Below are 24,016 nucleotides of genomic sequence, written 5' to 3'. Positions count from 1 at the left end.
CATTCAAACCCTAAACCTGACTCTGTGAGAGATTTGTAGAAAGCTCATGCTTTTTCACTGAGTGGTCCATTCTGACGAATACGGGGTAGCAAAACATCTGCAACACTTGCTGTCACACTCCCATTGAGCTCAATCAACTGGTATGACTGGACCAAAGGCATGATACCAATTTGAGTTGGCATATACATTGTCTCGGAAATATATTTGTTAAGGTTTCGCTTAACTTTTAGGAGTGATCGTACTGACACGATATATAAAGCAAATGTGAATGGATCATCGTCGACTTATTTTAAAGCTCTTCCAGTCAGCGGTCATACGGGGTAGTTTGACAATATTGACTGCAAACACGATTGTCAGCCATCTTGAGAGATAATTCATGCAGTGAGCAATCATCACTACAAATTAGATCACAATTAAATGGACTTATCACAGAAATTCAAAACAATCCTTATCACTGACCAAATGCATACAATGCGTTTCCATATCCACCCTGCCATGACATCCATATACATCTCCTTCAGAGTCTCAATGACAATCATTCTTGCTTCTTTTTCGTCTTTCAAAAAAGACAATCATTCATTCTTGCTTTCTTTTTTGTCTTCCTCAAGCTATCCCACAAAAAAACCCCCACCGCCTCTCTTACAGTCAGGACCTGCCTGAGAGCAAGAAGTGACGGCGTTTCCATCTTCTCCTGAAATACTGATCAGCACATGGTACACACACACCCACACATTCATTAGAAGGCACATAGTTCGTCTTACACCAGATCAATCACACTGACAATCAAAACCACACTTTTTACACAAAGAGAGAGAAATTATTATAAATGAAAGTATGATGATAATGTACTTTATAGTGTAATATTAATAATAATAATAAGCAGCATTGGGTCATGAAACTATACTGAAACTATATAAATCAATATAATATATACTTTTAGATAGCATAATTCAGTTTTAAAGTAATAAAGGCTATTTGTTGTATTTAGAAAACTATATTGTATTTTCTGTATTGCACATAGTCATACCATCAGATACATTTTTCTTTTGCCACTTCTTCCCCATTTTCTTAAAAGTTTCTGCCTCAAAGTATTCTTTACATTTCAGTCAGAGACTGTCTTGTTATAATACTGTGCTGTGTGATCACGTTGAAATGGTGCAGCAGCCTCGATGACAAAACATTTTTGCACTTGTTCCATTAAATCTGTTAAAAAGTTCACTGATGGTGACAGACAAGATCATTTCCAGTGGATCTGGATGAGCATGAACAAACACAACAAAAACCACCCGTCTGACTTTTAAGATCTTCTTATGAAACTAAATGCAATTAAGATGTTCTGGGAAACAGGAAGAGGATAAAGCAGACAGAGTTATATGATGAAAAGCATAACAAGAAAAGGAAACAGCTGGAATCCCAGTACTTGTACTTTTGTTCTTTTAAGTTTTAGGTAAAAACAATAATGCTAAGAATTTGTTCTGGATAGCCAGCTGCTGAGAAAACACACCTCTAAAAACAATGTGTTAGATACAAATGAATGTAAAGCAACTACTGGGAACAGGATAAGTAAGCTTTTAAGCAAATTAAATCAAGCCGGGCAAGATAAATGTTTGTTGAATTTAAATATCAATTAAATAAAACAATACTTTGGCAACTAAACTAACACACTTAAGCAAAATTAAAATTTGTGAATACCGCAACGTTCTGTGCAGCATTTATTTTGAATGAATAAATGTTACTATGCATATTACTGGCAAGCACGTAAAAAGCAGGGTTTTAATTTTTTTTTTCTTAGTTTAAGAGTCAATTTAGAGTCAATTGTGAATTTAACTCTTAATTTTACATATTGCAACTTTTATGGCATATTTTGTGTTATTACCACACATTATGTATGACATCAGGATTCAGCTCTAAAGTAATAGGTTGTTTAAACATAATGGCAGTGTTAAGATTGCATGTCCTTGAAGTGCTGGCTGTACGGCTTTACATAACATTTTGTCTCAATATTGCATCACGTCTGAGAGCACAGATTCTCCTGATAAGGCATGAAACATAAAAAAAGATAACTGTATACTATTTACAAAAAAGCTGTGATAAGTGTATTAACTGCAAAATACTGCATGATCTTTTGGACAGACTTTGCATGAAGTGACCTAATACTGTCAGACTATAATCTAGGACTTAGATCTTCAGAGGAATATGCATGATTGTTTACAGTGTCACTTTGAACCACTTGGTGGCGCCACAAAATCTTCTAAAACTTAATTATTTTTGTTTTAGACAAATTATGTGAAAATGACTGAGATTACAAGATCCCACATATGAAAATCTGTCTTCCGTACTTCAGAAAATATTTCTGAATATGAAGTCAGTTTGGTGTTATGAGTAAAAACCAATAGTTGTGACAGAGCATTTTCATGTTGCATTTATATTTTTGTGGGATTGCGCTATGGAGGGGAATTGTAATATTTCTGTCTGCTCTCGGCACATCTCCTTATCGCAGCCTGAGCACAAAGCCACCATCCCAAGCCCAGCTCTCTCCTGATCCCTCACCATGACCTCTCTGGTGTTCGGAATGGCTATGTTAGCATCTCACCAGGCTGAGAGAGGAAGTGTTAACATATGATGTAAGACTGGGACATTTTCCCCCAGTGGAATTAAGGAATGGGGCACAGTTGAGACAGACCACACTAACCATGAGAGTAAAAACCACAAAGCAGCAGCTACACATCTCTGTTTTTGTGCTCTCATAGGAGAGTAGCCAAATTTATCAGTCCAACCAACGTCCCCATGAATTAAGCTGCATAGCTTGTGTATTTCCTTGGTCCCTGGTCAGAGCTTCAGTCATTTGTAACAGGCAAAGGATACTGCATAATGGTTTGAGAGGAATAAACGCATTTCACATGGAACTTTCTGCACTCCATTTCTGATGTTCTTCCATGCACTTAACATGTACAAAAACACCCTGAAGAAAAATTAGGGTTGAAAGGAAGTGTGGAAGATGCAGCGTGTTAACTGACAAGGTCCTCTATGGGTAAAGGCAGAGCAGCATGAACACCTGATCTGACATTCTCACACATAAACTGGCTCACATCCTTCCCCTTGCTCTTCCTCTTCATGAATTTCTTCCTCCTCCAACTCAGGCTTCAGGCTACAAGGCACACTACTGCTGGACAGGTCTTGTGTAGCTTCTGGGGGCTTGGGATAACGGAATGGACAACCATTATCGTCAAAAAACCTGCGAAAAGTAAACTCGTAGAAGGCATGCTCAGGGTGTTTGCCGTGAGGAGAACAGAGGGTGTCCCATGTGCGGGTGCTATCTCCACTGTCACTCCAGGCCCCTGGACCCCCCTCCTCTTCTACAGGATCAAAATTGGATGTATCCATGGGGTGGGCAATCTTCGGTCGATATGGAGCAGGTTGTGTGCGAAGATTGCTGGAGAAATCCATCTCGGAAAAGAATGGGTGAGCCTTTATCTCTCCAGCTCCATTACCTCCTAGACGCTCTTCAGCTGAGCAGCAGAGCTGACCAATGATGTCAACTGCCTCGGGGCTCAGCTTTACTTGTGGGGGCACCTGCAAAGTGTTCTCCCAGTTTATCACCTGTGGAAGTGATGACATAAACATTAGCAACACTTCTTCCCAAATGTCACCATTCCATAAATCTCAAACATTTATAACTTCACCAAAGACCTTGGCTGCATCTGAAACCGCATACTTCCCTACTATATAGTAAGCGAAAAACAGTGTGTCAAAAGAAGTATGTCAGAATTCACAGCACTCATAAAGGAGTAGGAGAAAAGTACACGGTGACCTACTTCTTCCGGCAAGATTCTAAAGTGTGCATACGATGGACACTTTACTATCCCATGAGGCCACTGGAGAGGATTTGTGAATGGCAGTGAAGCGACGTAACTGACGCTGGTAGGTTACATGATATTGACAACATGGAGAATGTAGTACGTCCAGGTTACATTCATACTACACACATTCATTCTATATAGAACATACTTTTTTAGCGGTCATGAAGTAATTACTTATTCAAAATAAGTACCTACTCAAGAGAGTATGCAATTTCAGACGCAGCCAACATGTCTTGTCTGGGGGTGACCAATCCTTCTCCAGGGCCACTATCTTGCAGAGTTCAGCTCCAACTTCAATTAAACACATCTGAACCAGCTAATTAAGGTTTTCAGGATTACTAGAAATTTCCAGGCAAGTGAGTTGGGGCAGGACTAAACCCTGTAGAACAGTGGTTCCCAAACCTGTCCTGGAGTACCCCCAACACTGCACATTTTCTTTGTCTCCCTAATCAAACACACCTGATTCAACTCATCAGCTCAGAGCCCTTCTAGGAGCAGGATTGGACATCCATGGTTTACATCAACCCTAAGGAACCTAAGAAGATGCATATAGAGCTCTCACCTTAAGTTGTGTCTCCGTTGGGGTTGGAGCAAGGAAGGGTGGCTGGCCAACCAGCATCTCAAACAGGATTACTCCCACACTCCACCAGTCACATAGCTGTGTGTATCCTGCACACGAAAAAAAGTATCACAACAGGAGAAGAGACCTATAAACACAAGCACTTACTGTTAACTTGCTTGTACTTCCGGTTGATCATGTGCAAGATCTTACCTTTGCGCAGAAGTACCTCAGGGGCAATGTAGTTAGGAGTGCCGACCAGAGAATGTGCTAGACAACGCTGGTGTTGTCGAGTTGCCCGCTGTTCCAAAGTCATCAGCCGGTCACCACAACGGCAGTTAGACACATCATCCCAAAAGTCACTTGGCTCCATACTATCCTGCCGGATATGGTTCCCTATTCAAGCAGTGCAGAGAGAAAACAACCAATTAATAAGATTTGATAAAACACTGCAAAAGTATTTAGGCCACGTTTGTAAACCTATGAGCATCACCTTGTCTTCATGTCCCTTACCTTTTTGGTAATACTTTGAGTTGTGTGTCCAACGGAACCCAGTACACAGACCAAAATCAGTCAATTTAATGTGTCCATCCAGGTCAATGAGGATGTTGTCCGGCTTGATATCTCTGTGGATGAAGCCCATCTTATGCACACTTTCGATGGCCAATGTCAATTCTGCAACATAAAACCTGGCCAAGGGCTCTGGAAAAACCCCCATACGAATCAGCAAGCTCATCATATCTCCTCCAGGAATGTAATCCATGACAAAGTACAGGCTGTCTCTGTCCTGAAATGAGTAGTACAACCTGACTACCCACTCATTGTCTGCCTCTGCCAAGATATCCCTTTCTGCTTTCACATGGGCTACTTGGTTTCGGTTCAGAACATCTTTCTTTCTTAGAGTCTTCATGGCATACAGTGCCCCAGTGTCCACTTTACGTGTAAGACACACCTCACCAAAGGCCCCAATGCCAAGTGTCTTGATTTTGACAAACATCGATTTGTCCATCTTGGCACGTCGTAGTCGGTTGTAATTGGATTCCTTCTGGTAAAGCATCTTTCTCATCTGTTCCTGCTCTGCCTCTGAAAGGCCAGCCTGGAGAAGAGGAAGATATAGAAGAGGATGATTTGATTTGACAACAATAACATTTACACTCAATAGTGAACACTCAAAGAATTAATAATAATTGTTTGAAGTGCAAATCATTGAATGAATAAAATGCTCATTGAAATGCTTTGTGGTTAATGAAGTTCCAGCACTGCTCACCTTGGACATCTCTTGCTCCAGCTGCATTCTGCGGTTGAGTTTCTGCTGGTAGGTCTTCATCACGTTCTCCACATGCTGCTCCATATAGAACTTGAAGGCAAAGGGAGAATAACTCTTAATGCGCGACTCTCTCTTCTCTTCATCACGGGCATTCTTTCGCACAGGCACAGGTGAGGTTTGGATCTGCTTCTTATCCTTCACAGCCTTCTCTCCTTTGCTAGTCTTCACTTTGTCTTTGGAGACAGGTTCCTCCTGCTTTCCAACTGAGGCACTTTGGACAGTCCTACTTGTAGCACTGACATCTTGAAGTCCACCCATGGCTCCAGTCTCCAGGGATGCAGGCTCAGCTCCAGGTCCAGATCCAGGCAGGAGCAGTGTTTTGGGGTAAGGTGGAGGCGGGCAGCGATGTTCTTGATTGGGCTCCAGGGTAAAAGTCTCATCTGGCATGTATCCATGAGACTCTTGAGCATCCTGGGCTTGTGCACTCAGCCAGCCCGGGTGGCATGGTCCCACAGCTGTCTTCGGCTCAGGCCTCATGACCCGTATACTCTTAACAGGTGGCTGGATTGGTGGAGAGGTCACTGCCGTTATTGTGTTAGGTGGTCCCAATGATGCCTCCGGCTTGCCGGCAACACTAGCTGTAGGAGGCAATGCCTGCCTCACAGTCACCTTTTGGTGGTTGTTGAAAGAATTGGTCCTACTGGGGACACGTACCTCCCCTCTAAAAGGCCCCTGTGGCTGTCTGGCTGGAGGAGTCCCCTCAGGACCTTGGGCTCCTGGCCAGTGATGCTCATACAGGTCAAGGTTCAGACTGGCCCTAGAAGGGGTGAGGAGGCCTTGAGGAACATCAGAGAACTCGCCACCCATACCTCCAGGGGCAACACCAGGGGGGCGTTGCATCAAGTGAACCTGATGTGAGGTGGGGCTGGCTTGGCGTGGGTGTGAATGTGATGGCAGATATAAGTTGGGGGCGTAGCCACCAGAGTTTTGGCCCATTGCTCCTTTGCTTGGCATATTAACATAGTTTTCAGGTGTAAGTGGGGGCATCTTATTCTGGAAGGAAGCACTTCGTTTGACCCCATAGCTGGAGGCCTCCATCATATGAGGCCTGTAGTCATAATGAGGGCCAGGGCCTCCCGAGGGCTGAGGCTGAATTTGCATGGGTGGTCCAGGCACACTGTAGCCCATCATGGCCTGGTCTATTCCACCAGGGTATCCTTTTTGCTGGGCTGGACCAGGGGTGTACATAGGGTTCCCAGTGTTAGTTTGAGGAGCCAAGCTTGTAGAGTAGGCACCCATGCTTGCGGGACGACCCATTGGGTTTCCCATGGTAGGACCCTGTGAAGTGTTGGCAGGCGGTGCCATGTAGTTCATAACAGGTGGTCCACCCATGTATGCACGAGCTATCTCACCCTCAGCCCCATAACTAGCTCCCTCATACAGTGGTGCTCCCATTTGGTGATAAGGGGGCATTACACCATCCCCAGTGCCTTCCATTGCCGTCCTGTGATCCATCATATTTGGCATGCCACTTTTTCCTGAAGGGAATTACAAAAGGTTCACTTTGCACTTAAAGACAGTGAATCATTCATAAAATATAAATATAAATATATAAATATATATAGTTTTTAAAAGTGTGCACATACCTGGGGAAGTTTGTTTGATGACACGTACAATCTGTTCATTATGAGGGTCCAGGTAACCCATTTTGCTAATGTATTCCAACGCTGCCTCAATATTACGACTGCCAGTCTGTTTTAGGGCACGTACAGCCATATCCTGTTTCAGAAATTCAAGCAAAGAACTATCAGAACATAGGCAACGCATGCATTTTTTTCACAATGCATTTCCTCTGATTATGCACCAGTGACAACTTCTACATTTATGTAAGGTTTTTAAATAGATACTTTTGAGATGATCCAATACTACTTGGAAAACATAGCACTCTCTGTTGTAAACAAATATCTTAATTTGGATTAATTCTGTGAATTACAGCCTATATCAGCAAAATAAAATATCTTCAAGAGAAGTGAAAAGCTGCTAAGGCCATGACTGCCACTAAATTCTGACCTATTTGTTGAGCCAAATATTTCCAGGTCAGATGTAGAGCAAGCAGAAGGGCCTGATTTCCTTCTTTAACATCCGCTACTTAAAAATAATTGTTTGCTGCACCAGTGTGAACTAGAGAAATTTGTGACTTTTGTATCAGAGGCAAAATAATATAATTTAAAAAAACTATTTTTTAGTCTAAGTCAGACTTTCGTTATGTAAAGGTAATGTTTAATTTAGCTTACAGTCACATTAGCATCCTTTCTGTTGAGTAGTGTAAATTCTGGTCGCTCGTACAGTTTTAGAATTTGTACTGGTTATGGAAAATGACCTCCATGCACCTCAGTTATTTAGATAAACACATATTTGTGTGCATATGTACACATGAACATATATGTAAATATAAACCAACCCATGCATCAACACTGCAAATAATGGTTAAAATAACATTCCCTGCAGCTGCTTCCTCTGCAAATTATGCACAAGCTCCTTCCTGTGCAAGGCCACAAGTACACCATGACTGGAGATTGGAACATTTGACCACACATCATACTGAGCAAATTGCAATGATTCATGGATTTCATGGTAATACAAATTACTAGGGCTGTAACAATAATATTTATATAATATTATAATATATTATATCATGTTATATATCTCAATATAATCGCAATACAAAAATGCAACAATATGTATCGTGGATAGTAACAATCTGTATTGCGTATAGTTCACCCAAAATTAAAATCAAGTTTACAGAGTTTTTGTCACAGTGTCTGGGTTGTGTTCCCTGGGTCACCACTAGATGTCCTCCTTCCCCACGGTGTATGTCACATTTGAACTACATTCCCCACGATCCTTGTCTCTTCATTGCACTCCGCCCTGGCCGCCCGAGGGAGAGTCTCCGCCGTGGCCGCATGATGGGTCGTCTTCGCCGTGGCCGCTCGAGGGGAAGTCTCCGCCCTGGCCGCCCGATGGACTACCTGCTCCACCCTGGCCACCTGAAGGGTCGTCTCCGCCCAGACCGCCCGATGGACTATCCGTTCCGCCCTGGTCGCCTGAAGGGTCGTCTCCGCCCAGACCGCCCGATGGACTATCTGTTCCGCCCTGGTCGCCTGAAGGGTCGTCGCCGCCCGATGAACTGTCATCCCCTGTGTCCATTCCCTCCCATGGTCCTGGCCCTCCGTCCCTCCCCCTAATCCCCCACAGTTCCACCTCCCTCCTGGACTTTTGTCGAGTTTTGTTTTCTGTCGTGGAGCGTCTGGTAGCCGCTCCGTAGAGGAGGGGTTATGTCACAGTGTCTGGTGGTTCCCTGGGTTAAACACTAGAGGTCCTCAGTTTTCACGGTGTCTATGCATTCTCACTACAATTCCCATGATCCTGTCTGTCACTGATTGTTCATTGCCTTACAGCTGTTTCTCGTCACCTTGTTAGCACTTGTGTATATATACCCTGTCTGTTTCAGTGTTTGTCACGGAGTCCTTGTATATTGTCCCCACACTTCCGTTGTTAGTTCGAGCCTGTTTCTTGTGTTTATCTTTTATGTTTTTGGATTGCCTTTTGGATTATGACCTTTGCCTGGACTGGTTGTGAGTACGGATTACCCTTTAATAAAACACTGCTTTTGGATCTTACCTTTTCCCTGTGTGTGTGTATCGTGACAGTTTTAGTGTCAGTACTACATTAAACTACTATATATAATGTTGAATATAATGTATGATAATGCAATGGGGGAATATATGTGGCTCCTGATAATGCCAAATGTCTGATGTTACCAGTAAAAAGTGTCCTACATTATTTTAAATATATCTAGTCAGTGAAAGAGTGCAAGCATATTTATTTAAAATAAATCTGTATTTTCAGCTTCAGAATCATGAATATATTTAATCTGGTGTCACTATTGTCCTGTGCATTGGGTTACCAGCACCAAGTCCAAGCCTATACCCCCAATGTAATACTAAATTTATCCTTTTAATCAACAGTACATTTTTGTCAACCTTTTTACCAAATGTCTTGGAGTATCACGATAATATCGTATTGAGAGTTTAGTATCGTGATAAGTATCGAATCGTGACATGGGGGTATCGATACAGCCCTACATATGACATTAAAAAAAATATTTTTTTTTTATTCTTAATTTGTATTGTTTATAGTTATACTAATTTCAAAGAAAAAAAGTGTTATATACATTTTTATTATTATTATTAATATAGAGACAAACATTTTTTTTAAAGGAAAAATAGTTCTTCTCAATCTCTAATCATGATAACCCACTATACAACAACTATTAATCTGTAGAGACCTTCATAATAATCTTAAGTTTTCCTCGTCACATTGTGCGAAGCCGCAGCGAACCAAAATAAAACAACTCAGACATGTACAGTCTTCTGTGAGCAGAGACCCACACCTATATGAGGAAATCCCCTTGAATGGCATATGACCTCATTCAGAAGACATTCTGCCCAAACCAAATTCTACAGCAGCACAGCAAGCCATGTTATACTGCCTCTGGTGTTCAAACGTGATACTACACAAAGCATGCCATGGAAAAAAGAAAAAGAAGGAATAAGTGCCTAATTCAGCACATACTTGTGCTTTTTATCCACTATGCATTCAAAAAACAGTTAGTATATAAATGTAACTATGACAAAGTTAGAGCCATTTTGTCCATTCTGTGGGGTTTCGGTTAGATGGCACTGACAGAAGAAAGAGTAATAAAAAAAAATGGAATGGGCATAAAGCCATACAAACCGTGGGCAAACTCATTATGCAGTGACACATCCACACACATTCTCAGAGTAATTTAGAGATTGTGTATTGCAATCAGTTTGTCTAAATGCTTTTTCACAAATGTCCTGCACTATCAGTACTGTACAAAACACAAGAAATTCTCCAAACACACGCTGTCTGTCTGTGATCGCTGCTCTCAGAAGTGGCAGGGCTTTCGGTTGCATTCCATCTCTGTCCGCTCTAAGGGTGTGCCTTCTCGTCCCCCCTTAGTGATTTAAAGGCGCCACTCTCTCTTTTTAAAAGACACACGCAAACACAACAATCTAACATGAACTTCAGTCTGGTTTCAGGAAGGGCTGGGTCTGGTTTGGCCTTAGGTCAGGCCTGACCTCCACTGTCATGGCGACAGATGTTCAGGACATTCCATGAGCCAGGAAGCAAGAATTCCAGCTATGTGGAAATCTATGCTTCAGTCTTTCTTTAAATTGTCCCTTCTCTTCTCCTCTTTATTTTTGAGATCATTCTGTTCCAATGTGCATTTAGCATTGGATCCAAAATATATTTACACCCCTGTCATGACCACAAGCCTCTGCTATACTAGACATTCAATTTCTGACTGCGGTGTTGGTAAGTACCAAGTATTCTTCATGACTAAAGTGACATAACTATATTCCAATGCTGTTCACTCTTCATTTTTAAGAGCTTCCACTTTGACCCAAATTCTAAAACACATTCCACCAATGAACATGAAAATGAAAGCCATATGGAGGACTCCGGATGAGATATAGGACCGGATGGATATCATCATCAGCAGATGGAGAGGTGGAACATTATCCATACTGTAATAAAATAGCTCAAACAGCAGCTAAAACAGAAGAGCATGGCACTAGCAGCGGCAAGACCATTCTAGTGTATGCATGAACTGATAAAATATATACAGTAATGCTCAAAAATTTGGGGTTGGAAAGTTTTTTTTTATTTTTATGTTTTTGAAAGAAATAAAGGAACATTTCTTATATTTATTAATGTTGAAAACAGTTGTGCTGCTCAATATTTGATCAGTTTTTCCATAATTCTTTGATCAAATGATTTAAAAAGCATTTATTTAAAATAGAAATCTTTTGTAAGAATGTAAGTTTTTACTTTCAATTGTGATCAATTTAATGCATCCTCGATAAAATGATTTCTTTTAAAAATCTTACTGACTAATATTTTGAATGGTAGTACACCTTGTATACAAAAGGAAACTGCTTTAAACTATACTTAAAAGTGAGTAAACTTAAAAGATCAACATGAAAAAATAAACATTCTTAATAAACATTGTTCTTACTGAGAACAATTCATTGATGCATAATATTTAAAAAATAATAAATAATGAGAAATAATGGAAAAAAAAAAAGAAAAAAAATCCCCAATCCCTCTTACTTTTCATTGCCATCCTACCAAACACTTGGGTCATTTTTGATAACACCCACTTTAATGATCCAATCAAGTGTTGAAGAGTAAAACATAGCTCTTCCCTTGTTAAATATCCTGTTCCACTCAGAAATTTCACATGACGCAAGTCGAATGGTGTTTGACTTTAATGCAAAAATGCTGACCAGTTGTGGTTTGAGACCCTGGAAATACTGGGTTGTGAGGGAAGGCTAATATAAACATTTAGATCATGTGCAAACATGATATGCCAACACAGCACTACACATTTAACATATTGTGTATATTCCACAAGTACACAAACATCACATGCATGATGTATGCAGGCAGCATTTCATATCCTAAGCTCGAAACCACAAATCCACAACACATGTCATACTCATCTTCTTCCTATACCCTCCCACCTCCTTTCATTCCCCAACCAAAACATTTCCTCCTTCAGGGTTGGTTATGTAACCGTCAGCCTGTGTAATTTGTGAGGTGAAAAACCAATGATAATGATCAAACTAAAGAAGCCCAAGGAAGGGCCAGCGGCGGCCATTTACCTTCCTGGAATGTACGGCTGGTCAGAAGAGAAACACAGGCCCCAGTCAGAGGATGAAGGAGAACTAAAAATACCATGTCACACACCGCAGCTGAGTCATTTCACAATAATGACTATTACTAAAAAATGAAATGTATGCCCAGGTCTTATGGGAGGTCTAGGTGCATGTGGTGTACGACTCAGGAACAAGACTCCAATGGACTTTTGGCTATGCTAAATCTGAATACGGGGGGAGACGAAGTCAGACAGACTGAGCCACAAAACACAAATTTCATGTTTTTGTATCAACTAAAAAAGAAAACTTTAACCCACACGTCAAGACAAAAACATGCAAAGGACGTAGTCAGAGTGTCTGTCCATCCCTGTCATTTCTGCTGGGGAAACTGTACCACCCATCTACAACTGAACTGAGCACTTCCTCTGAGTGTACTAATGTTGTGCATACTGTCCCATAAATGCAGGGCAAAGACAATCAACCTACTGATTGTGAAATTCACAAATGCCTGTGAAATATTAGCCTCTCTATCTTGTGAGAACAAATTTGTTTAAAGCAGTGGTCTTCAACGGGAGTGCTGTAACCCAAAAATGCATTTCTGATGAGCATATTCTGATGAGATCCATCCATATGGAGTCATATATATACATACATAAAAATACATATATACATATATACATACATACAAATACATATGTATATATGTATATATACACGTATATATATGTGTGTGTGTGTGTGTGTGTGTGTGTTTGAATATGCAAAAATATTAAATCATATTAAATATTAAAATATTAAATCATCAGGACAGCAAAAGATAAAACCGTTACGAATGTATCCAGATAACGTGATCCAAATAGAGTCTGACTCCATACTATACTTCATCTGATAGCATGTTTCAGCTTCCAGAGACCTAAAAAAGCCCCATTCCAGTCTCTATTTAGCCATGTCATAAAGGCAGCTCGGCTCCCTTCAGCTAGGCCTCGTAATTCCACTGGGCCGTGGTGGATTTCTCCGTGGTGTTGTGCATGGGCTTGAGCACAGCATTCCTCAAATGCCTAATGCAATCACAGGGCCGCTCTCAGACCTGTGTTTGAACATTAGTTGCAAAGCCCCAAAACATATTCATTAATGATCTGACAAGGGGTTTGTATTAGAGAGCCTAAATCAAAAGCACACTAAACATATTTAGTTTTACACTACAGGACCGTTGGTCTTCTACAAGCCTGACACAAATGAACATGCTACTATCAAAAAAGGCCTAATGTTGCATAAGAAATCAGATTTAGTAACAGAATACCTATAAGGGGTCACAATTTATTTTGGACAGCCCAAATAACTATCCAAAAATCATAATTTACTCCCCCTCATGTCGTTCTAAACCTATGACTTTATTTCCTCAATTATTTGAATAATATATATACCGGTACTATTATCATATATTTTTTTCATATTTTTAATTGGTTTTTATTTTCATAAATAAAATATGTCCCTTTAATATTCAGCCACTAGATTTCAGTACAAGGACCAGAACACATGTAACACATTTAACTAAGTACTGATTGCACAACAACCACTATTGCACATTAACACAAATACACTTAAACAACATGCTAAAACAATACTACAGTCGTATATTCTAGTATAGTAGTTATGCATTAACTGGACTATGATCAACTAACAATGATATTGGCTAATATGTAAATAAAACACAATGCATGTATAAATGTTTGTATTTTTGAGTGTTAAAGGTGAGGAATAGCTGACTTGGGTTCTGTCACTTTCATTGGGGCAGAGATGTTCCACTGAGCTCTTTAAGAAAAAGAAAAGCTAAAATACCAAATAAGTTATGAAAACTGCCATTTCAACATAACACTTTAATATTATGTAACAAACTAGCAAAGACTGGATAGACTGCACTGAATCTCCACTGTACAATGTTCAAACTTAAAGCCCTATATTTGCTTCAACAATGATAATTGCTCAAGCTAAAAGGATTTTCAGAAACATTTCGGAATCCATGAATCCATTTATGCTCAGTAAAATATTCATATTTTTTAATCCCCTGGTCACCATCACCAACATTACAAGTAAAACAAGATTTGCTGACCACGATACAATATATACATAAATATAAATCTATTTTTATTTATATGTATATATATATATATATACACATTTTTATATATGTATAAAAAACAAAACAAAAAAAACAATTTGCAACACCAAACAACAGAATATATATATTACTTTCTTTTTTTTTTGTATACAGACTATACAAATAATGACTATTAATATAAAACAAATATTTATATTTTATTATTATTATTGTTATTTAAATTAATGAACCACACACACACACACGTATGTCCAAGACATTCCTTACCTGATCACAACCAGCGTTGACGAGATCCTGTAGCATCTGTCTGTTGACTTCACCAGGGTGGCCTGAGCTGGATCCTGGACCCGACTCATTGGCAAAGGGCATCAGAGACTTGCGGATCTCTCGCAGGGCGTTTTGATAGTTGTTGAACTTCTGGGGCTGCCGGAGCTGTTGTTGCCTACCAGCTTGGTCTTTGCCCTTAGAGTCGCCACCTCTGCCCCCCTCCCCTCGAGCGCTCCCTCCATGAAGCGCTTGGCTCACCAGCTTTGCTGGTTGTTTCAGTCCCTCCTTGATCTCCTGCAGCCGCTGGCGCGTGTTGCCCACATATGGGGCGGCAGGGAAGGTCTTAGGCCTCATGAGTGAACGTGGCCTGCACTCTCACACAAACTCTTCACACTTGGAGAAGGCAGAAAGATTCATTCAGTTATTCACTCACAACAACAGTAGTACAATCATACAATAAGACACACAACTGTACACACCCAGGCTCAGCCTGACCTGAATAGATAACAGGCTGCAGTGGGAAAGATGCAAGTGAAGATTAGGATTCCTGTTGTCGCTCGTCTTTGTTGATGCTGCCTCTTTGGCTCTGGCTCGTGCTGGATGCTGGCCTACTCACATCCCAGCACCCCTTTCAGGGCTCACACTCCCCCTCCTCCCAAGACATGTGAGGGGTTATTCCATCTGAGTGCTTGTTCCATCCCAGTCTGGAATGCATCTTTGCCTGTGGAGACAGTGTTAGACAGAAGGGTCAGGGTGCGGTCCAGGCACGTCCAAGGCCCTGTATCACTACTCTATGACAAATACCTGTCTGATCGGACATTAGCACCTCTGTCATAGGTTTAAATGTAGATCAACTTGATATAATTGTACTGTTACTCTCTTGAAGCAGAACATGCAGTCAGAGAAAGAGCAGCATGTTCCTTTGCTCACATGAAAAGCAATCCATTGCTGGAATTATGTGTAAAGTCAAAGGGCAAATGCTTATTTTAGATATAAAATCAAATAACAACTAGCCTACACAACACAAACACTAACAACATCTACAACATATTTTGTGAAACATACACTACCGTTGAAAAGCTTGGGTCAGAAAAGTCTTTTTTTTTGTAAGATTTTTAGTAAGAAATTTTTTGTAAGAAATTCATACTTTTATTCAGGATGCATGACAGTACAGACATTGATTATGTTACAAAAATATATATATTTCAAATAAATGTTGTTCTTTTGAACTACTAATCATGGTTCGTAACTGTGACTTTTCGTAAGCAATGCCTTCTATATCCCGCTCAAAACTCATATTCACAACAGGAGAGAAAATGGATCTTGTCAAGATATTTTATGGGGTGTTCAAATTCCAAACGTTTTACATCATTAAATCTGATTTTTTTTGTCTTCTGGTGAAAGGAGGATATGACCATAAAAAAGAAAGGACTTTTAGGACAAACATATTTCGGGAATGCTGGTGCTCAATACTGAAAATGCATTGCCCAGTCTAGAACAATAGTCTAATTCCCATTATTGTCAAGGCGTCCAACACAATATTTTCTATGCCTTCCATTCCACAAGTAACAGCAAAATGTGTACCACTACATTCAAAAACTAATCCAAGTACACTTCAGCGATAATCAATGAAAAAACAAAAACATTTACAGACTCATATTTATTACACAAGCCATTATTATGCTACTACTACATCTTTGGATTGATGCAGCTCATTAATGGGATACAATGTCCATAGCTGGCAATTGTCCATAAATGCACTGCAGCAATAATCCACAATCCATGTACAACTATTACAAACATGCATGCATAGTTCTTCAGCAATGTTCCTCAGCAAGAGTTAAATAATATTTATGACATATTGACATACACTGACATACACGATGCCCAACAATTTATATTGATTCTTTACCATTGTCTGTCTAGCATTATATTCTTCAAATCATTACAACTTCATACTTTTGCTTGATTATTATAGCTAGTGATGGGGCCTCAGGGTCCCAGATAAAATCTGTTTGGCCTTTTCAATGCCCCTGTTCTGAAAAAATAAATAAAAAATAAATAATAATAATTAAAAAAATAATAATAATAATAATAATGGGAACTGGAGGCCATTCCGTTTTTATAGCTTGATCCATAAATCATGGAGGTTAATGTTCTTACTTAGCTTATGCATATTAACTAAAGTATTTGTAAAAAGATCATGTTAACCACACAATGCTGTATCATGTGCTATATTGCCTATATTTAAGTAACAAGCAATCAATCCACACATTTTTAAGCAATGTAAACAAATTCTGAGAGCATAGCCTAGGCCTATACATATCCACGGTAACTGTCCAATACAAAACTGTTTCAAACATAGCATTTTATGATAATGGGCCTTTTATTTATTTGTGATAGAATTCAATAAAAAAAAAAACTTTTTACTGTATACTTGAGATTTGTCAAACTGTCTTCCCAACAAATTAGAAAGTATAAAGTCTCATGAAGAATCATACTGACATTATATTAATTTGGCTCCTCTCTGTACATTTTGGCCCCCGCTAAAAAAAGCCTTATATTTGCCAGTTATTGCTTAAATTTAGCTATTTTAACACAAAGCAGACAAAACAACAAGCGTAAATATGAAGACAGATCCCAGCACATGTCATCATCGCACAACTTATGCGACCGTTGTAGTACACCTATCTTATAAGTTAGCTAAAACATCTGACTTTGGGTAACAGTTAAACATCTGACTGCGCGCGACACATAAACAAAAAAAAAAAAAAAAAAAAAAAAAACGGAAAGCAGGAATGGTTTGTTACGCACGAGTAAAAATACAATATTAACTGCAGGCAACGGTAAATTTCATGAGATTTTAACATAACTATAATGTATTGAGCTATATTATAAGTGAAAGCAAATGTATATTTACGTTAAATTTCAGTTTTATCATTTGTCTGCCATGCCTGCTGTAAAAATGTTTTTACGTAAACTACATAATCTCACATTTTTCTCATTGGATTAACAAACAGCGACTATTCAAAATGCTTTCATAGACACAAAGTAACTTATAGAATAGAGTTATGGGGCCTAGAGGTTCCAGCGCTTTGAGGGACTGGAGCGAGAGAGAGGAACGCAGATCCGCTGGAGCAAGTCCGCATTCCAACACAGGGAGAATGTGCTGTTCACTCCTATCTCACTTTAAATGAGCAATACAACTCCCTTCCTAAACTTACAAAGGATTTGCGGCCGCATATCGAATATTGAAATTCCGGAAAACTACTAATGCCCAACGTTTTGAAAAAATAATAAAGTTTTGAGCGACTCACCATGTGATAAGTGGTACCTTAATCCAAGGAACTGATTTAAACTTCAGTAAAGTTGTAGATTATAGGTCTGGTGTTTTGTTGCCAAACGATCGTTTTTCGATGTTCTCTCACAAAAAGCACACAGGAAAAATCATGGGATTGTCCTCCATTTTCTCGCCACTCACGGCAGAATTAGAATGCAGTACAAAGTTGGACACTTACTGCATTGTTAACATTCCAGAGGAGTCACGTGAGGCGGCCATGCACGTCAGCACTGCACATACCCTGGGCGGGGCTTCCTACATTTACAACGTTGAGATTCTAATCTGATGTACACTAGAAGCAGATAAAATCATTGGAATGGGAAAATATTGGCCGATATATGTGCTAGACATGCGTTGTTCGCATAGACATTAACTCATGCTGGTAATTATTAATGATGTTTTTATGAAATATTCTTGTTCTCATGTTCTTTACTGGCTCCTGAATTGTCCTTTAATTAGTCTAATCTCAAATCCTAAAGGAAATCACACAAATATCACACATAATTAAACCAAGCACAACAAACAAAAAGACACAAAACACTCTGCTTATAATTTTGGACCATGAATCTGACATGTTCTGATGAATGATTGTGAAACAGGAACTGTATAGTTGACACACTGTGGCATTCATATCTTCAACATCCAGATTTTCAGCTAAAATGTAAATGAATATATAAGAAAACACATATATATGATGACATTACTGGTAAACCGCTTTTCTTTTACACCTTTTTTTATTTTAAATCATACTCTGTTGGAACAAATTATATACACACACACACACACACACACAGTACTGTGCATAGGCATGGACATAGTGCTTAGGCATGTTAATGCCTAAGACTCGATGATGGTGAGATCAGATCATCCTGGCTGTTGTCAGATTCCTTGTGCATACAGAAATCTCACTGGATTATTACAATTAATGGCAAAAAGAATGTTTGGAAATGTAAACTGATATTTCCTACTGACACACTACAGCAAAAGATATAATAACTGACTTAAAACCATTTTTTTTGGGGGGGGGGGTATTAACATGCCTAAGACTTTTGCACAGTACTGTATATATATATATATATATATATATCATATCATATCTTTTTTTTTTTTTTTAGATGGAGTACAGAATGTCACAACGCACGACAATTTCATGTCAATTACCTAAAAAATACTGCAAAATTAGAAGAAGAAAAAAAAATTTGTTTTTGTGTAATAAATTAGAAATTCATGAGAATAAAGAAACGGAAAAGGATAGTTCACCCAAAAATAGTATGGAGAAAAAAAATACTATGGGGCCCATCAACTGTTTGGTTACCAACATTTATCAAAATATATTGTTTTGTGTTCATCAGAGGAAATAAATTATTTGAGTAAATGATGACAGAATTTTCATTTTTGGGTGAACTGTGCCTTGAAGAGTAACAAAATACCAGTTCCAATTACAAATACTCAAAATTTTATGGAGACATTTTCATACGTTATACAACAGGATGCTTCATTTTGATGATTACAGTTGTGTTGGTGAACTTTACACATAGAATGTATAAGTAAAATGGAACTTTCAACAAGTATTGTCTTCACAATCCATAACATAGATAAATGGAACACACACACACATACACACACACAGAGAGAGACACAGTTAAGAGATAGCCAGGGTACAGTACTGAAACATGTGCAACTGTATATATTCAGAGTGAATATATAATTCTAAATGTTATTAGAGTTGATTTAAAACAACAATGATCATATAGCAATGCTCACAACTAAACTGTAATTTTGTGGTACTTACATAATCACATTACATGGTAGAATGACAAGGCATCATCAGAAGGAAAGAACAAAGTACTGCTGGATTAATGCAAAAATATAGTGTATATCTGTACAGAAGCAAAAATAATGGTATAGGCCTCACATGGACAAAGGCACTGGAACTAAGGGCAGCTGATGTCACAATACACATGACTATAACTGTCTCCGACTGAGACGCCTTCTTCGGTGCCTTGAATATTTTACATTCTCAGCATACAAGCTCCACTCACAACAATAGCAACTTAAAGTTAAGCTATGTATGGAATGTCTTTATCAAACCAAAGCATGAACAAAAGTTAGCTAGAGAGAAAATTGTCCAGTGAACACTGCCTGATAAATATGTTTGGTATTAACTGGTCCTTAGTTTGCATAAATGTTCTCATCCCTCTTTTAACAGCAGAAAATCTATTCTCTTCTGTAAAAATGGGGAAACAATAAAGGTGCATTCAGCCATTGTACAGGTAAAAGTCGCTCTTGCAAAAAGTGTGGCGAACATGAGCAATCATTCCAGGGGTGCAGCAGAAATACACAGATTATTCAAGGCACAAGCAACCTGCACTATCTTATCAAAAGTGCTCACATTGGAAGTGCGTTCTATGACTGTAAAGGGACTCTCCACAGGTCCGGTCAACATACAATATCTTCTTTTGACCATGTCTATTACATTCCCAACATGCCTATGAACATTCATTTTATCTGAAAGAGCACCCACCAGTGAAAAATCTTCTCCACTCTGACTATTTTCATTGTAACTGCAACTAGTGATTTTGAGTTTGGCTTTGCAAGCCCCTACCAAGCCCCCAATGTCAAAGTCATGCTCAGCCAGAACAACATCACCGGGCAGGAGCTTACAGAGAAGGCCAGAACCCTCGACTAAATGCTTGTCGCTGACGTGACCCGGCGATCCCCTCGAGACGAACGTGACCACACCCTGAGGAGCAACACCTATCACATATTTAAGCTCATTCACCGTGGACTGAGCTGGGACAGTCAATGCTGTAGACGCAACCTCTTGGTTTACATCCACACAGATAGCTTTTTCCAGAGACACCCTAAAGCAGTCAATGATCACTGCACAGTCTGGGTATGTGCAACGCAAAGCTGCAGGTAGGTTTTTTCTGAGCTCTACTCTAGATGGCCAAAAAACAGCAGTGGGCACGAGGGTGGTGAACATTATATTAATAATCCGATGGACAGTCTTGGTCACTGTGGCAACCTTGACCCCAAAACGATAGGCCAAGTCTTGGTTTCTAAGATCAAGCCTGAGTCGCATGAGAGTCAAGAGCAGTTGTTGGAATTTTGAGAGTTTCGCATTTTTGTCCCCTTTCATGTGTGGCACGAGAAGCAACATCACCGTCTCGAACACAAAGTAGTTTGGCAATCCTGTATAAAACCGAACCTTTTCTGGATCATTTTTGAAGGACGCCTCAGTGAGAGACATCTTTTCTATCGATTCCCTCAGCTCCATATTCTCTTTCTTAAGAGCCTCAAGACTGGACTCATATTCAGAGGGAATGCTTTGCACTGGACTTCCTCTTTGGTTTACACTTGTCAGTGAGATTTCTTCTTCTATGCCATCATCTTCAGTCTTATCATCCTCTTCATCACAACTACTTAGTGAAGAGGAAATACTCTCTGGCTCTTCTTGACTTCTCATCTGGCCATGATCCTCCAAGAAACGCCCTTGTCCTTGCAGGAAGAGCAAAGCATTGGCTGCCTCCACTTGTGCCTCTTGTTTATCATACATTTCACAGGCACTTGCTTCTTTTGTATTTGGCGACAGTGGCGCTGAAGTGAAAACCGAAGGAACATAGTCTGGGGATCGAGGATTTTTCACTTGTTTTCCTGTAAATGGAACAACAAATACATTTATTTTCTATAATCATTTTTTTAATCATATTGCAAACCTAGACTAGTGCATTATACCTAGAACAAAGCATTTCTGTTCTGATTCCTAAGTGGGGTATGCCAGAGGGTTAAAGCCAAAGAAACATAGTGCACATTTTTCATTTAACCCTAACCCCAAAGTGTATCAAAATGGTAAAGTTAACATGATGCCCCTCTATCATACATGGGCGTTGCAAATATAAGAACATATTCCCCCACTACCAGAAATATCTACATTCACCCCAGCGATGTGCATTAACCCTGCAAAAAAAAAAAAAAACCCAATACAATAACCATCACATCCTATTTAACATACCTGAAATGAAGTGAGTGCTGCAGAGTCTACTGCCTTCGTTTGGCACCCACCCTTCACGATTCACAGCAGCGATCCAGCGCTGCTTCCGCTCCGGGTCCCGTGGAAACCTGTAGAAGGATAATGTGGTCCCAGGAGTCCTCCTGTTTCGACACCCGGCCACTACGCACGTGTGAACCATATTAAGGCCACCGAATTTGTGGACGTATTTGCTTTTCGTCACTAGTAATATTTACAATCTGACTCCCAAAATGGCGGTGGGGGTTGCGTAGACGACGCGAGTGTGTCGTCATTTCGCTGGTTGTCATCGGTTGGCTGTGATTGGTGTTCCCAGTCACTGCTGTGGTGATATCATCCCACTGCGCCGCGATCGCTCATTACTAACAGGCGTTGTGAACAGCGATTCATCGGTGATTTTCCAAAGAAATTGGATTAAAATGGCAGTAGAATCGAGGGTTACACAAGAAGAAATAAAAAAAGAGCCAGAAAAGCCAGTGGACAGAGAAAAGGTTAGTTTTTCGTTGCTTCTGTTCGTCAGTTGCGCAAAAATTCGTGTACAAACGACGCGTCTTGCATGCTAAGCTAATTTGTAAATTTAACTAGTAAAAATTGACGTATATAGCATATTATATGATACTGAAATGTCTAGTTGCACCATAGTATACTACAAATCGTACCTTAATAATATGTGTATAGCATTTAATAAAAATATAAATAACATTAAAATATTAAGTAACTTATATAACATTAACTAAAGATGTGACACAAACGCATTTTACTCCATCTGTACTACAATCACGGAAATTTAAGACACAAATATTGTTGTCAATATTGAATAAATGCACATACTCGTCTGTTGATCGTGTTTCGGTGGAGTCTGTTATTTATTTCTGCATGTGTCTGTTGTCCCACAGACATGCCCACTTCTCCTGAGAGTGTTCACCACCAACAATGGAAGGCACCATCGCATGGACGAGTTTGCCCGGGGGAATGTACCATCTAGTGAGCTTCAGATTTACACCTGGTAGGTCTTATTATAAAACTTGATTTTTTTATTTTTTTTTTTAAATTAAATAAATAAACCGTATGATTCAGAATTGTATCTGCATGGGTTACAGGATGGATGCTACTTTGAAAGAACTGACGAGCCTGGTGAAGGAAGTCTATCCAGAAGCTAGAAAGAAAGGCACACATTTTGGGTTTGCCATTGTTTACCCAGACCCTAAACGACAAATCTACAGGTAATGTATACGGGGGCATTATATGTAGCTTGGTCAGTTTAGAATTGTAATTGTGAATTTTGAGTAACCTGGCTGGCTTTTGTTGTAGGGTTAAAGAGATTGGCAATACGGTTTCGGGACGCAAAGGTGCAGATGACTCCATGACGCTTCAGTCTCAGCGCTTTCAGATTGGAGATTACCTTGACATCGCGATCACTCCGCCGAACCGTGCACCACCTCTCCAAGGACGCATGAGACCCTACTGACCCTCCTGAAACAAGACTTGCTTGCATTTAAACAGAGGGAGAATTTCCAGAAATCTGCCTTCCTACAGAGTTTAGTTCAATCCCTACCTGTGCTTTTCAGGTGAACCTCAAGACTCTGATCATCTGTTTGTGAAGTCAGAACTAAACTCTGCAGGAAGGTCCATCTTCGGCAGCAGGATTGGGTAGATATTGGGGGTTGGAAGTTAAATAGATTGTTTTTTTTTTTTTCATATTTTAAGTTTTTCATGGGGTTTTATACAAGGTCTACCTTTAAGTTTTAGCCCTGTTACCATGATTCCCATAAAATGTTGAATAAATTTTTTTTTCCAGTATCTTGTCTCTGGTCTAAACATTTAT

General features: G+C 39.6%; 3 protein-coding genes across 4 annotated transcripts; 1 reads left to right on the top strand and 2 right to left on the bottom strand.

Moving 5' to 3' along the window:
- Nucleotides 1–1,804: 1,804 nt before the first annotated feature.
- Nucleotides 1,805–18,365, bottom strand: lats2 (large tumor suppressor kinase 2). 2 transcript variants are annotated; one of them, XM_084121192.1, is made up of 9 exons: nt 18,139–18,365; nt 15,301–15,542; nt 14,822–15,214; nt 7,333–7,465; nt 5,687–7,224; nt 4,933–5,515; nt 4,633–4,815; nt 4,423–4,529; nt 1,805–3,600 (listed from the first exon to the last, which is right to left on the bottom strand). In XM_084121192.1, exons 3-9 carry the CDS (start codon nt 15,173–15,175, stop codon nt 3,070–3,072), a joined length of 3,429 nt encoding a protein of 1,142 aa, XP_083977318.1. In that variant the 5' UTR covers nt 15,176–15,214; nt 15,301–15,542; nt 18,139–18,365; the 3' UTR covers nt 1,805–3,069. The 2 variants fall into 2 exon arrangements, with proteins under 2 accessions (XP_083977318.1, XP_083977319.1); XM_084121193.1 differs by having other exon boundaries at nt 15,317–15,542.
- Nucleotides 18,366–19,274: 909 nt separating this feature from the next.
- Nucleotides 19,275–22,446, bottom strand: LOC311087782 (uncharacterized protein). Its single transcript, XM_084121210.1, has 2 exons — nt 22,177–22,446; nt 19,275–21,818 (listed from the first exon to the last, which is right to left on the bottom strand). Exons 1-2 carry the CDS (start codon nt 22,352–22,354, stop codon nt 20,476–20,478), a joined length of 1,521 nt encoding a protein of 506 aa, XP_083977336.1. The 5' UTR covers nt 22,355–22,446; the 3' UTR covers nt 19,275–20,475.
- Nucleotides 22,447–22,545: 99 nt separating this feature from the next.
- sap18 (Sin3A-associated protein) lies at nt 22,546–23,991 on the top strand. The gene is made up of 4 exons (XM_084121226.1): nt 22,546–22,682; nt 23,088–23,197; nt 23,292–23,414; nt 23,503–23,991. Exons 1-4 carry the CDS (start codon nt 22,611–22,613, stop codon nt 23,657–23,659), a joined length of 462 nt encoding a protein of 153 aa, XP_083977352.1. The 5' UTR covers nt 22,546–22,610; the 3' UTR covers nt 23,660–23,991.
- The last annotated feature ends 25 nt before the right edge of the window (nt 23,992–24,016 follow it).

This window comes from Abramis brama (assembly GCF_963993115.1).
Source record: "Abramis brama genome assembly, chromosome: 8".
In the NCBI taxonomy this organism is placed as follows: domain Eukaryota; kingdom Metazoa; phylum Chordata; class Actinopteri; order Cypriniformes; family Leuciscidae; genus Abramis; species Abramis brama.
Note: the sequence above shows the minus strand (reverse complement) of the source record. Positions and strands in the feature narration are given on the sequence as shown.

Coding starts and splice junctions, on each gene's coding strand:
- LOC311087782 (XM_084121210.1), bottom strand. CDS start 22,354: ATGGTTCACACGTGCGTAGTGGCCGGGTGTCGAAACAGGAGGACTCCT. Junction 21,819..22,176: donor CAGCACTCACTTCATTTCAG/GTATGTTAAATA, acceptor TTCCATTTACAG/GAAAACAAGTGAAAAATCCT.
- lats2 (XM_084121192.1), bottom strand. CDS start 15,175: ATGAGGCCTAAGACCTTCCCTGCCGCCCCATATGTGGGCAACACGCGC. Junction 4,816..4,932: donor CTCAAAGTATTACCAAAAAG/GTAAGGGACATG, acceptor CTGCTTGAATAG/GGAACCATATCCGGCAGGAT. Junction 4,530..4,632: donor TGAGGTACTTCTGCGCAAAG/GTAAGATCTTGC, acceptor TTTCGTGTGCAG/GATACACACAGCTATGTGAC.
- sap18 (XM_084121226.1), top strand. CDS start 22,611: ATGGCAGTAGAATCGAGGGTTACACAAGAAGAAATAAAAAAAGAGCCA. Junction 23,198..23,291: donor GAGCTTCAGATTTACACCTG/GTAGGTCTTATT, acceptor CATGGGTTACAG/GATGGATGCTACTTTGAAAG. Junction 23,415..23,502: donor CCTAAACGACAAATCTACAG/GTAATGTATACG, acceptor CTTTTGTTGTAG/GGTTAAAGAGATTGGCAATA.